The following is a 13,373-nucleotide window of genomic DNA, read 5'->3' as shown; positions in this document are numbered from 1 at the left end:
GCAGGGTTGCTGCTGTCTGGCCTGGGGCGAGTCCCCTCCTTTTTATGTCTCCACTCACCCGTCTGGAGATAACAACGCTTACCTGCTTTTGCAAAGCAGTTTTGGGCGATGCGAAGGGTGCTGCGGAGGTGCAGAGCACCGCTCCACCTTCTGAAGAAGGACTTTGGGGAAGGAAACGGTGATATATAGCATTTTCACCTTGCTGAAATACATTGGACTTGGCTTTTGGAGTGGAAAAGTGAAAATACGATGGCCTAAATACATAGTATTTGTCCTCTTAAGCAGGGTAAGGGCAGCATGTGAGGTTGTGCGGGGGTTTTTTATCGTTGTTGTTTTTTATTCACGGTTCCTTGAGCTGATTCTGGGAATTGTACTGACTGTGGTTATGTTTCTGGAAATGTGCAGGTTGGCCAGATGCAGCGGGGCATGGAGTGAACAGAAAGAGGTTAAATTGATGGATGACCAACAAGAGCAGGATTGTGCCTCAGAAGACCAAGAAACTATCCTGATTAATGGGGTGAAAGAAAATGGTAAGGAACTTAATTACAGTACATGAGGGAGCAGCGACAACTTGCAAGCCAACTTATTTTCCTAATTCCTTTCGTGTATTTAATTTTAGCGGTTTGCAGGTATCTGCAATGTGGAGCAGTAGGGTAAATGTATATTTTCTGCACAGATGTCACTCCAGCTATGAATCTGCACCTTTTTAGGTCTTAACGAGTACTGCTTTTGCCCGTGTATAGGCATGGTTGGAAATGTTTATGTGCACGTGCAGTTTGAATTATGGATTTTAGTTTGGTTTCTTAGGGAAAAAAGTCATACGAGACTATGTAGCCCCTCTGTCTGTTGGGAATCTTTCCCTCTGTTTGCAATTACTTACGAACCCACTAGCCAATCTCAGCAAAATTTGACTGAAGGATACTTAGTCCCTACAAACTGGGGAAAAATTAGAGGTTGGGTAGAAGAAACAAACCCGGATTAGCGCCCATGGAAAGGGAAGGTTGGACTTGTGAGCTCGTTATTGCCTTTTCTGCGTGGCCCGCCAGCCGGCACGTGGGACCCCCTGGCCCCGTAACACGGCTTCTGCACAGGCACAGGTGCTGCTGGCCGCAGCCATGCTCCCGGGAGCCACTAAGTCATTCCAGCTTCCATCGACAGTGGTGGGGAAGGATCAGCCCCTTCCAGCGGCCTGCCCAAAACACCTAACTTTGTCTGTATCTATTTAATCGATTCCATACTTGCTTTCAAAAGCAGTAACTGATGAGGAGTAACAGTGCTCTGCTGCCTGAAAACCTGATTGAAATAAATATTCCTCTGAGCATTTTCTCAAGTCATTGGGACTTTAGTAGCTAGCCACAGTAAATGCAGTGGCAGGCCAGCATTGAGGCAGGGCTTGACATTTTCCTTCTTCACCACATTTTTATGTGTAATTTTGTGGCTTTTTACATTTTGTATTGGCCTATAAATCTTGAGAGATATATATACGTATATAAATTTGACCCTGTTAGATATCGAGGACTTGGTCCTCTGACGGCTTGTATGTTCAAATCCTTCTGTCTCCTCAAAACAAGGTTTACTCCAGCAAGAGTGCGTAGACTCAAATGTTGTTCTTGTTCATTACCGAAAAGCTGGAGTGACTCCAGACACGCGGCAGCTCGTGAGGGTCCCGCAACATGTGGTGGTGGCAGGTGAAGCGTACGCTTGCGCTCGCCCCTGCGATGTAATTTTGGAGGTATCCGTCTTTGTCAGCCCATCTCTTTCATGACTACACATGGTAAAGCCGCAGCTGATGACAGCTGCTGGAGCTGAAGATTTTCTAGCCGTGGTCCCCTTGTCTACTCTAATAGGCAGGAAAATCGGTGCCTACCTGCTCAGTAAAGATGGGTGATTTCTAGAACCTGATACCGCTTCCGTGAAATTCAGTTAAACAGGGCTTAAAAAGCACTTTAATTAAACATTGCTGTGTAGGAGTTGCTGCTGAATCCAAAGCAGTGAGCCAGCAAGTAGCTCTGGTGCCACCACCTCCCCGTTGATGGCATTGGGGATGGGGCTGATGCTTTTTGCCTCCTCTCACCCTAACTACAAACGGGCGCTGGCTGCAGCGAATCCAGAGCAGCCCTTGGGCTGCTGCAGTGCCCAGTTAGGGACTGGCCTCCCTTCGGAGCTGATTCACAGCACGATGGTTCAGTATTTTTCCGCTCAGGCTTGCTCGTGTGCTTTTGGATGGCTGTTGAGTTAAACCGGGAACGGTGTTTTTGCTTCTCCAGCGTTTTCTTTTTTAACTGTCGTCTTTTGGAGTATTGTTTACTTTAGAGCATCAATCGAACGTGCGCCTGGTTTTAGGATGATACAAGCCCTAGAAAATCAAGTTTTGGCATCTGTATTTCACAGGAGTTAAGTTCACTAATACAAGTATAAACCTAAAGAAACACCCAGTGAGAGTTTATTTTATATAGTAGCATCTCTGTGTATTGAATGCAGCATTTGAGATTGAATTTCAGCTTTCTACCTCCCCCTTTTTTGAGTCTTACAGCATTCACAGACATTCTTCTTTTATCCTCAAATTTCCCATGCTTCCTGTCAGCTCCAAGCTGATTTTTATTTTATTTTACTTCTGAAGTGGAACTGCACTGGTTAATTTGTTTTGGTGCTTAAGGAAAAAGATACCACCTCTGCATTTCTGATCTAAAAACTGGTGGGAGGGACTCAAAAATCAGCTTATTTCTTTATTTTAACCCTTTTTGAGGGGAGGGAAGGGAAGCAGCACAGATTTCAAGCAAGTCAGTCTGGTCTTTTCCAAGCCACGCGTGTTGAAGATGTTTACAGGCATTGCATTGCACTTCTGGTTTGATTTGTGTAGTGTTTGGAAAGTTGTTTAAAGTCCTTAGAGCGCTGCATGGCTCCGACTGCGGCTTGCTTGTACTGGCTGAAGACTTTACCGATGGCTCCATCCCCGAGGCTCCCGTAGCACAAAACTGCCGGGAGCTTTTGGGATGAGATTAGGGGGATTTTGCCCTCCTCTCAGTTTTACGCTTGGCATGGGCAGGCAGCCCGCCGTCGCATCCCGCTCCTTTTCATATTGCCTACCTGCAGGTGGGAGCCCTGCTCTGCTCGGCAATACCGGCGCGGCGGCACAGTGGGTATTTCATCGTGCCGGTGGTACGTGTGCCTGCATGAGCCTTCCCTTACCAGCTGGCGTAGGTTGGCATAGGTGCGGGAGGAGGCTTGCTTCTCCATCAGTTTTGAATAAAAGCACTTGTTGCGGAGAGGTCGCAGCAACCGTGTAGGTGCCAAATCCCTTCGGATGCCCCATTTCTTGCGACAGCCTGGTGCTCCAGTTGCGTTTTAAAGCGCTTGTCCCTCCTCGGAAAGCCTGCCCTGCTTCCGCTCTCGCCCCCCAGCCTTCGGTGGAGCCACCAAAAAGGTAAGATGCGAGCCACTGCAAAAGCACCGGGCTCGGCTCTGAGCCGGCAGAGGTTTCTGGTTGGTGTGAATGCACACATTAGTGTATTTTTTTTTTTTTTTTTTTTTTTTTTTTTTTTTTTTTTTTTTTTTTTTTTTTTTTTTTTTTTTTTTTTTTTTTTTTTTTTTTTTTTTTTTTTTTTTTTTTTTTTTTTTTTTTTTTTTTTTTTTTTTTTTTTTTTTTTTTTTTTTTTTTTTTTTTTTTTTTTTTTTTTTTTTTTTTTTTTTTTTTTTTTTTTTTTTTTTTTTTTTTTTTTTTTTTTTTTTTTTTTTTTTTTTTTTTTTTTTTTTTTTTTTTTTTTTTTTTTTTTTTTTTTTTTTTTTTTTTTTTTTTTTTTTTTTTTTTTTTTTTTTTTTTTTTTTTTTTTTTTTTTTTTTTTTTTTTTTTTTTTTTTTTTTTTTTTTTTTTTTTTTTTTTTTTTTTTTTTTTTTTTTTTTTTTTTTTTTTTTTTTTTTTTTTTTTTTTTTTTTTTTTTTTTTTTTTTTTTTTTTTTTTTTTTTTTTTTTTTTTTTTTTTTTTTTTTTTTTTTTTTTTTTTTTTTTTTTTTTTTTTTTTTTTTTTTTTTTTTTTTTTTTTTTTTTTTTTTTTTTTTTTTTTTTTTTTTTTTTTTTTTTTTTTTTTTTTTTTTTTTTTTTTTTTTTTTTTTTTTTTTTTTTTTTTTTTTTTTTTTTTTTTTTTTTTTTTTTTTTTTTTTTTTTTTTAAAATACAGAGATAGCAGAGCATGATCATGGATGACAAGACATCATATTTAAATTTCAAGGGTCATATCATCCGTTGAGCCAGAAGTCAGATAAAAGTATATTCATAACTTCATTCTGCCATAAAAGAGTGTGACGAGGTAAAAATAAAAAATCCTTAGGTTAAAAAAAAAAAATCCTTACATTATTAAAAAGGCATTTTTAGGTATTAGGGAAGAATGGCAAAACCCACAATAATTCTAACAGTAATTGCTTTAAACTCTGTGTTACCTTCTACTTTCCCTTGGCGTGGACAGTGACAAAAAGACTACTGGGTTTTTAAAAATAGCCGTAACTTTTTGACTCTCGGGCAGTAATGCAGTTCAGGTATGTTTAAGCTGCAGACACTGCAGGGGGGATACTTTGTTTCTTTAAGAATCTTATTTTTCCATTAATTTTTTTCAGTGTTAATGGGAACATTTTTATTAGGCTTGTTTTGTTTTTTAATAACCTTGTCAGATTTGAAAGGCAGTATCCAGGTAACGGTATGTATATGAGGAGGAAAGAACGGGTGGTTTTGGCTTTTTAAACGTACTCCTGTACCTCTTCCAGCTGGCTGCAGGGGGGAGAGTGTTCACCTCTCCCTTCCCTGCACATCACCACGATAATGAGATCCAGACGGGAAGGGTCGCGCACTCACGGGAAGGGCGTCTGCCGCTTCCCAAAGGAGCGGTTGGGAAAAGTCGCCGCCAAACCCTAGGGAGAAGGGGCGCGGGGTGGCGAGCCCGAGCAGAACTGCAAGGGTTGTAAACCCTCTCCCTTTTTCTTTCTTTTCTCCCTGCCTTTTCCTTACCCCCTCCAGAATCGCACGCCCTGGACGGCGATGAGAGGCCTTGCACCGCCGCCGAGGCCGCGGTCACGTTCTCAGCCCTGACGACAGCTCAGAAGGAAAACCATGCGTGCCACCGGGCGCTGCCTCCCCTGACTTCAAAGAAGCCCTGCTTGCTGAGCCCCCCGTCGCCTCTGAGGCTCACGGATGTACCTGAGCACGCCTCGGATGACTCCTCCGCCCACGCCATCTCCCTCACGTCCTGCGTGACGAAGGGCATGAGCTCCTGGTCGCTGCCGGGTGACTGCGAGAAGGCTCCTTTCACCATGATGGAGCCCGGAGGCATGTCGGCGCTGACGGGCGACTGCTTGATGCAGCCGAGCCGGACCTGTCTGGGCTGCTTTATTGAATCAAAGGACGGCATTGATGCAGAGCCGGGAATAAGCTTGAAAGTGGGGGATATAAATAGGGATTATGACACCTGTTCGGTCTCTGATATAGGGATTCACTGCATGAGCACAGGAGAAACCATGAGATATGGGGATCAACTGCTTTCAGACCAGCTTTTAAGCTTCCCTATGCATAAATCGAGGGCAGCGGACAAAAGAGATGCAGAAAAATCTGACAGTGATTCAGAGGACCCCACTCAGAAAAATTATTACGAGGGATTACTATTAGACAAATGCAATGGTGAGGAACCTTTACTAACAAATCCCAACCAGGAATGGGGCTATTTTGAGTCTTTCATTAGTGAAAGTAAAATTGAGCTGCTTGACCTCTGCTCCAAAAATGAGCTTTCTGTAAATCTGTTTTCCGAGGAAGACGTGGATAATTACATGTTTGATGACGACGATTCCACCTTGGGAAGCGATGTCTGCTCCCTAAAGATTAGATACGAATCTTTCCAGGACAACGTGCGGGAGAAGACCACCACCCTACAAGAAGACGCCCAGTTCAACTTCTTCCCCAGCGTGTTCGGCAACTGCACCAAAAGGGACAGCAGGAGCACCCTGAAAAGGGGGCCCGGCAGTGCCGCCGACCCTTCTCAATTCAAATCTGAGGAAGGCATCATCTGGGGGGAGGAGGAAGAGGATGGCGAGGAAGAGGACGGCGAGGAGGAGGAGAAAGCTGCCTTAAATAAATCTTGCAACAGCACGGAGATGGTGCAGTATGTGGGCTCCAAGAGGAGCCACTTCTTGGACTCGGTGAATTCCACGGAGGACTCCGGGGAGTTCAGCGACGACAGCACTTGCACAGAGTCCTCCTACGACGTGCTGCGGGATATCAAGGACTGCAGCCGGTACCTGTCCCGGGACCACTCCAGCTCCTTCATTCAGCAGAACTACGGGTTGCGGGCGAAGAGGAAAGTGCGATACAGCGACGACTACCTGTACGATGTGGACTCCATCGAGAACGAGAAGATCCTGGACAAGAAGGAGTGGCTCCCGGACGGGCCCAAAGAAGAGGACGATGACGAGTGGTGCCCCAAGAAACGGCGAAAAGTCTCTCGCAAGGAGCCCCCCGTTATCATCAAGTACATCATCATTAACAGGTTTAAAGGGGAGAAGCATATGCTGGTGAAGCTCAGCAAAGTGGATGCCAACGAGACAACTGTTACCCTAAACGAGGAGCTGCTCAGCAAATACGAGAAGCTGGCCCCACTGAAGGGCTTCTGGCAAGAGAGGCAGCAGAGCCGGCTGGATTTGCTCAGATCGTCTCTCTACCACAAGCAGAATTTCTATCTTAACGGCTCAGATGCTTCGTTCCTCCCTCACCCACGGAAGCGAAAATGCAAGCTAGCAAACAGGCACCGGATTCAAAGAATTAAAGCCATCGAGCAATCAGTGAACAAGCCGGGCTCTTGCTCCTCTGATCACAAGCAGCCTTGCAGCAGTAAAGAGGACGCGGGCCTGAAAGGGCTGCCGGCGTTAGCCATCGCCACCCCCAGCTGTGCCAACGGATTACACATAAATGACATCACGGGCATCGCCGCCGTGAAATGCAAATCGCAGGAACGGGAGCACAAGGGGACGGAGAGGAAAGTGCTCCGCAGAATCAAATTCAAAAGTGAAGCCAGGTTGAAGTGCAAGAAGATCAAAGCTGCTACCAGTACAGCGGAGGGCTCCCCGGCGCTGGAAAACCAGGACTCTGCAGCGCGTCTGAAGGATGAAAACGTTCCTTGTGCTTCAGACAGCTCCCATCTCCCGGAGTGCCATGAGGATAAGGTTGCTAAAAATTCTCCTTTCCTACCATCCACCTCCTCTTCAGACAAGCCTCTGCCATCTGCTAATATCACCACCAATGTACCCCTGATCCCCGGAGGGTATCTGCAGACGTTGTTAGATGCTTCTGATTTGTCAAGCAACACCGGTATCTCATACTTCGCCCAGCATCCCTCCGAGCAGCAGCAGCAGCAGCAGCACCCGCTCCCCAGCATCGTCCCGGCAGAAAAGCCCTTCCCGGCTCTGCAGCCGGCGCAGAGCTGCGTGCTCTCCCCGCCCTCCGAGTCGGAGCTGCAGCAGTCGCCCGGCCACTTGGAGATGGAGCAGAGCAGCTTCGGTAGCATGTGGCCGGCCAGCAAGGCTGCCAGCAGCAACCGCCAGGACTTCCCCGGCGACATGCGGGAGGCGGCCGGGCTGCCGAGCGAGTTGGCGGCGGGCAGCGGCGGTGCCACAGGTGCAGACGGCCTCCCCGCCTCTGGATACACTCAAGTCAATCTGAATAGCAGCAAATTGCTATACCAAAAAAATTACATGCCGGATAGCCAGCAAGTGCAGTCTGATGATTCTTGGGCGGCGGCAGGGGGGGTGCCACAGGTGCAGACGGCCTCCCCGCCTCTGGATACACTCAAGTCAATCTGAATAGCAGCAAATTGCTATACCAAAAAAATTACATGCCGGATAGCCAGCAAGTGCAGTCTGATGATTCTTATCAGTCATGTCATTTTAATAATGGAGAGGGGCGCTTTCATTTCCAACGAGGTACACTAAGTACAGATGATGGCAGGCTCATTAGTTTTGATTCAGTGGGTTCATTGTCAGTTAGTTCTAGCAATTACAGTTCTTTAAGTTTAAAGTCTTGTGAAAAGGACGGCGAGGATGATATTAATGACGATTTCTTGGCCCACTGCAGTCCCAAGCTAGTGATCCAGCAGAGCATAGATGAAATCACCCCTTTGAAGGAGTCCACGGACCTTTTAGACATTTCCAACTTCACGCCTGATAAGTTCCGCCAGTCGTCGCTTTCGGAGATGTCCCCTCCGGACACTCCCAACCTGTCCCCGCAGATAGCTGGCTCCGACGCCAAGCCCCTGGGCACCCTGAAGGGCTTTCAGGAGAGCCCCCAGGCCACCCTCAACAGCTCTGAGAAGGTCAAGTGGAACTGCGGGGTCCTGCAGACCGAGGATCAGGCAGATAATGGGTTTGCTTTAAATAATCACCAGTTCCAGTTCCATATGTTCAACGATGAAGATTCTGTCAGCCTTCTCGAAAAGAGTCCATGCTTGTCAACATTTAATGAGCCATCTGGTCAAATTAGCACCAATAGCAAAGTGTCAAAATCGAAGAGGAAAAGTTCATCCAGCAAGAATGTGGGTACAAACCAAAGCTCTTCCCAGAAAGCCACCCGGAAAAAATCGCCCAAAACCAACAAAGGAAACGATAAGCCGCAAGGGAAAAACTCCAGGCAGGCGCCCAAATCTGCCAGGAAAGGGAAAAACGCGGCGGGAGTCAACGGCGAGAAGGCTCCGGCCGTTGGCGGGAGGGCGGGCAACCAGCTGAGCAACGCGGCCACCGCCACCCAGGGCCTCGCCGAGAGCGCTCAGCATTGCAGCCCAGCCGGGGTGAAACTGGGCAAGCACAACGGGCTCTCCAGAGAGTGGGCGCTGGGAAAAGAGGGGGGCGCGGGCTGGTCGGAAACGAGCCTGGGCAACGCCACCAGCCTCCTGGACGACGATCAGAGGGAGTTTGAGGAACCTTCCAACATCCTGTCCAACATCGCGTCGGGAATGGCGGACGTCCAGAGGTTTATGATGGCCTCCATCGAGCCCTTGTGGGGGCCTGTTGGCCACAACAGCGTTCCAGACATATTCCGGTCACCGGAGTCCAACAGCCTGAAACTGAAAACTCTTAAAATTTTGGCAGGGACATCCCAAGAGTCAAAGAAGAGGCGAACGGCCGGCTCGCCGGGGGCGGCGAAGAACCACAAGTCGAACAACAAGGGCTCAAGCAAAAACGGCAAAGCCGCAACCTGCGACCCCGGTCGCCCCAACTGCTCAACCGGGTACACCACGGACATTCACGCTCCCTTTTTTGATAAAAACTATAGTAACCTGAGCACTTTAGGCAATAACGGACCTACCCATAAAAAACTCTACCGTCATAAATCCAGTTCGAAATCGCTGAGGGATGAGAACTGTAAAATAAAGCGAACGGACCGCGAACAGCCCCACAAGGACCCCCCCGTGACAGCTGCTTTTGAGAAACTGAGGTAATGCTGCACCAAACTGGCTGGAATGCCCCTTAACCTCCCTCCCACCTGCTAAGCCCGCTGTTCCTCAGTTTTTCCTTCCTGAAAGCAAAAGTTGCATGAAAAAGAGACGTTCCCCTTTTACAGTTTTGGTTGGTTTTGGTTTTGGGGTTGGTTTTTTTTTGTTTGGTTGGTTTGTTTTTCTTTTTTAAATGCATGAAAATACTTATTACTTGCAAGCTACCTAAAAGAATGACCAATTTTCTGGCTTGGCTGGGGTTAAAAAAAACTAACAAGGCTACTCTTTTCTGCTGTTTGGCTTCTTCAGTTTTTAATTACTTATTTATTGGGGGAAAAAAAAGAAAAACCATGATTACATGCTCTTTTTAATGATTTTGACGAGGAAAGACTTTTTTTTTTCGGAACGTTTTGTAAAAAATAAACCACACACACACAAAAAGAGGTTATGCATCCAAAAGCCAAGATCTCGAAACTTAAAGGCTCTTTACTTTGCAAATGAGAACTCGTTCCTAATTGAGCTTCACGTGGCAATTTTGAGTGCTTTCTGGCCCCCTCTGCTGTTTATCTCCTAACCTGCATCATCTAAAGCTGCATCTTCTGTACCCGCCCGCCTTTAGCGCGTACGCTCCGTCGTGGTGACTCCAGACGAGCTAACTAAGATGGCATCAAATGTTTGATTTTTTCCTGCAGGGAATCAGACTCCATTCTTCTTAAAGCAGAAACGACATTTTTGGGTTTTCCTGTATTTGAAGAAGAGACTCCCTTTTCTAGAAAGACGGTTGATGTTTGTTTCTTTTTTTTTTTTTTTTTTTTTGGTTGGGGTTTTTTTCCCGTCGGTTCCTTTTCGAAATCTGCCTTGTGGTATGTTGAAATGTAAGTGCTGAAATGAAGAGTTTGAAATTGTGGGAATTTTATTATTTGAAAGCAAACCTAATCTGGTATTCTCTGTGAAAGACTGTTTTAAAAGTCATACTGTTGTACAGTAGTTTATGCACTATTACCCACAACAACAAAAAATTGTGCCAAACTATGAACAAGTGACTCTATTGTATATATTTTTACTTCTCTATCAACATTGGGTTGTGAGTGTTTTCTGCAGCTATGCCTTTTGGTTTTACTAGAAACATTCCAGTTGTTAAGTACTAACCACCCCCCTTTGAAAGCACCTGTAACTGTTGTACAGTAGTTTATGCACTATTACCCACAACAACAAAAAATTGTGCCAAACTATGAACAAGTGACTGTATTGTATATATTTTTACTTCTCTATCAACATTGGGTTGTGAGTGTTTTCTGCAGCTATGCCTTTTGGTTTTACTAGAAACATTCCAGTTGTTAAGTACTAACCACCCCCCTTTGAAAGCACCTGTAACTCACGATGAAAACGATATTGTTCACTTATACAACTTACCAACAGTTTTATGGACATGACTAAAAGTGTGCCAAATTTACTTACCTCATTTCATGGATTCACCCTGTGGTTTAAAGCTCATAAAGGGAAAACAAACAAAAAAAAAAAAAAAAAAAAAGAAAAAAAAAAGGGAAAAAAAGGGGAAAAAAAAAAAAAGAAAAAAGGAACTTTGAAACCGATGCTGGGAAACGGTAATGTCCTCTCTTTGAAACCATGAGCAGAAAAACTTAATGGTGAAATGTTGAGTTTCATTATAGGAAAGAGTTGAAATGGCGGAGGAGTTCAGACAACCGCTGACGGTAAGTTTGCCAGGAACTCAAGTGTCTGCATCTAGAGACTACAGAACAGCTGCTTTTCAAGTGTCTGTTTTCTTAAAGCAAAACCTGTAGCTGAAGATCATTTGAAATGCAAAGTTACATTGCTAATTCTTTGTATCTCAGTTTTATATATTTTATAAGAACCTGGGATAAATTCTAAAATAGGTATAAAAACAGAACTAATACGTTTCATACATTTATTGCTATTTACTTTTCCTTTGAGTAGTTTCTTAAACATTTTCGATGCAGAGCCTGTCAAAAGCGCTCTCCTGTCATAGCTTTGGTGTTTCCTAAATGTCTAACCTTGCGATGCCAATATAGTTTGAACTTTCAAAAGCAAAGTCATTAGTTTCGAATACAACTCTGAACCTTTCCTTTGACTCAGTTCGTAAGATAAGAAAAGAAAAAAAAAAACACGGAGCTATTTGTGATCTCACCGATCAGGGCCGGATCATACATGACTGGACTTTATTAAGACAGCGTTAAGTATTGAATGCTAAATGTATTCTCAAAAGGCCTTATTTGTAACCCTACTCACCACACCCTCGCCCTCCACGAGAATAACAAACCCAACAAATACCTATTTTCCTTGTGCAACTGAGAGCCTGTGCATTTTGCTGCTGATTTCTTACGAAACCTTGATATGCAAGAGCCCTGCTAACTGGGAGCTGTTGGGAGCAGAGGGATGCGAGGCTTGGACACGTTTATGCAATAGAAAACGATGAGGAAGAGGAGCCTTAATAGCAGTCGGACAGATCACGTTCTCGACACGGTCGCGAGCATAGAGGTGGTGTTTCGCAGAGGACAGGACTAGACTCGGGTTTCCTTACAAGCAGGTTTTCGTTTCAGCCCACGCGCAAGGCAAAACAGCAGAATTGTTTTAAGTTAATTTAGCAAAAAAGCAGGCTGAACACTTAAAATTGAAGTGGCGTTGCAAAGTGTCGACTTAGAATCAAAAGGTTTTCAGCATTTGCAGATCTTGAGGTATAGCTTAGGCTCAGCTCTGCAATCCCGGAGAGAACAGCACAGTAATTGCATTGCATTTTATTTAACAGATGAAAGAAGGAATTTTCAGTAATTCTGAAAACCATCCTACAAATTCATTTACTCCATGAAAAAATGAAATGCTGGCGTTGCCCGGAGCGAGTTGCTCCGGATGAGACCGCTCCCTGGGTACCCCGCGGGTGGGAGCGGGGTGCAGCATCCCACCCCGGCTCTGGCTCCAGGAGGGAGATCCAGAAGATGCTCAGGATTTATTTTGGAGACAGAGCTGTGCTAGGGCTTCATCCCTGGGCGTTTGGCTTACCTGCAGCCACCGTGCTCTCCCCTGCTTCCCCAGCAGCTGTCTTTTCTATTCGTAGGGTCATCAGATACTACAAGCTCCAGCCACTGCCGTGGTGTTGGCGTATCCCGTTTTTTCAGCGTTCCTCCCGCGTGCCGCAGGATGAGGGGCTGCCGGCTCCCTTCTTTCGGATGTTCAGGCTGCTGCTCCTACGGAGACAGGTCAGGTCCAGGGCTGGGATGCGGCACAGCCCTTCTTTTTGACCCAGAACCATCGTTTGAAAGCCCATTTTGACTGGCCTGCACTGTGCTCGTTATGCTTAATATTATGAATATGGGACTCGTAATAAAATACCTTGTACTGAAACAGATAGCAATATTTATTGCATTCGAGAAATGTGCAATAGGGCATGAATATAAGGCATAAAACGTATCGACTATTTTATTATATGTTGGAAATCCATGAATACCCAGCTAGGTGTTTCAGGACAGTGTTAATCACAAATACCAGCTGCCTTGTTGCTCTCTCCTTCAGTCCTTCTGTTGCTCCGATTTCGCTGCCGTCTTCGGTTGTCATCCCATGTCCTCCCCAAAAATCTCTGACCACGGAGATGTCAGAGAGCCCAGATCCCTCACGGTGTGGCACTGGCCCTTCTCTGCATCTGAAAAAGTGATCTCTCTGCTGATTGACTCCAAAACTCGGAAATTGCCTTGAGCCAACCATTTGCCCTCCTCCCTTTTGATCTTCATAGATTCATAGAATCGTGGAACGGTTTGGGTTGGAAGGGACCTTTAGAGATCATCTCGTCCAACCCCCCTGCCACGGGCAGGGACATCTTCAACTATCAGGTTGCTCTCAGAGCCCCGTCCAACCTGACCTGGAATGTTTCCAGGGATGGGACATCC

The 13,373-nt window shown here is 45.5% G+C and overlaps 1 protein-coding gene across 1 annotated transcript; it reads left to right on the top strand.

The window, feature by feature from the left end:
• The first annotated feature begins 454 nt into the window (after positions 1–454).
• Positions 455–10,501, top strand: KIAA2022 (KIAA2022 ortholog). Its single transcript, XM_009273459.1, has 4 exons — positions 455–530; positions 5,004–7,697; positions 7,823–9,458; positions 10,149–10,501. The coding sequence occupies exons 1-4, from the start codon at positions 455–457 to the stop codon at positions 10,333–10,335; spliced, it is 4,593 nt and encodes a 1,530-aa protein (XP_009271734.1). The 3' UTR covers positions 10,336–10,501.
• The last annotated feature ends 2,872 nt before the right edge of the window (positions 10,502–13,373 follow it).

The sequence above is a fragment of the Aptenodytes forsteri genome, unplaced genomic scaffold, assembly GCF_000699145.1.
Source record: "Aptenodytes forsteri isolate BGI_AS27 unplaced genomic scaffold, ASM69914v1 Scaffold191, whole genome shotgun sequence".
Taxonomy (NCBI): Eukaryota; Metazoa; Chordata; class Aves; order Sphenisciformes; family Spheniscidae; genus Aptenodytes; species Aptenodytes forsteri.
Note: the sequence above shows the minus strand (reverse complement) of the source record. Positions and strands in the feature narration are given on the sequence as shown.

Excerpts from the sequence above, each read along its gene's own strand:
- KIAA2022 (XM_009273459.1), top strand. The coding sequence starts at position 455 with ATGGATGACCAACAAGAGCAGGATTGTGCCTCAGAAGACCAAGAAACT. Across the intron at positions 7,698-7,822 it reads TCAAGTCAATCTGAATAGCA|TCAATCTGAATAGCAGCAAA; the intron begins GCAAATTGCTAT and ends GATACACTCAAG. Across the intron at positions 9,459-10,148 it reads GCTGCTTTTGAGAAACTGAG|GGAATCAGACTCCATTCTTC; the intron begins GTAATGCTGCAC and ends TTTTTCCTGCAG.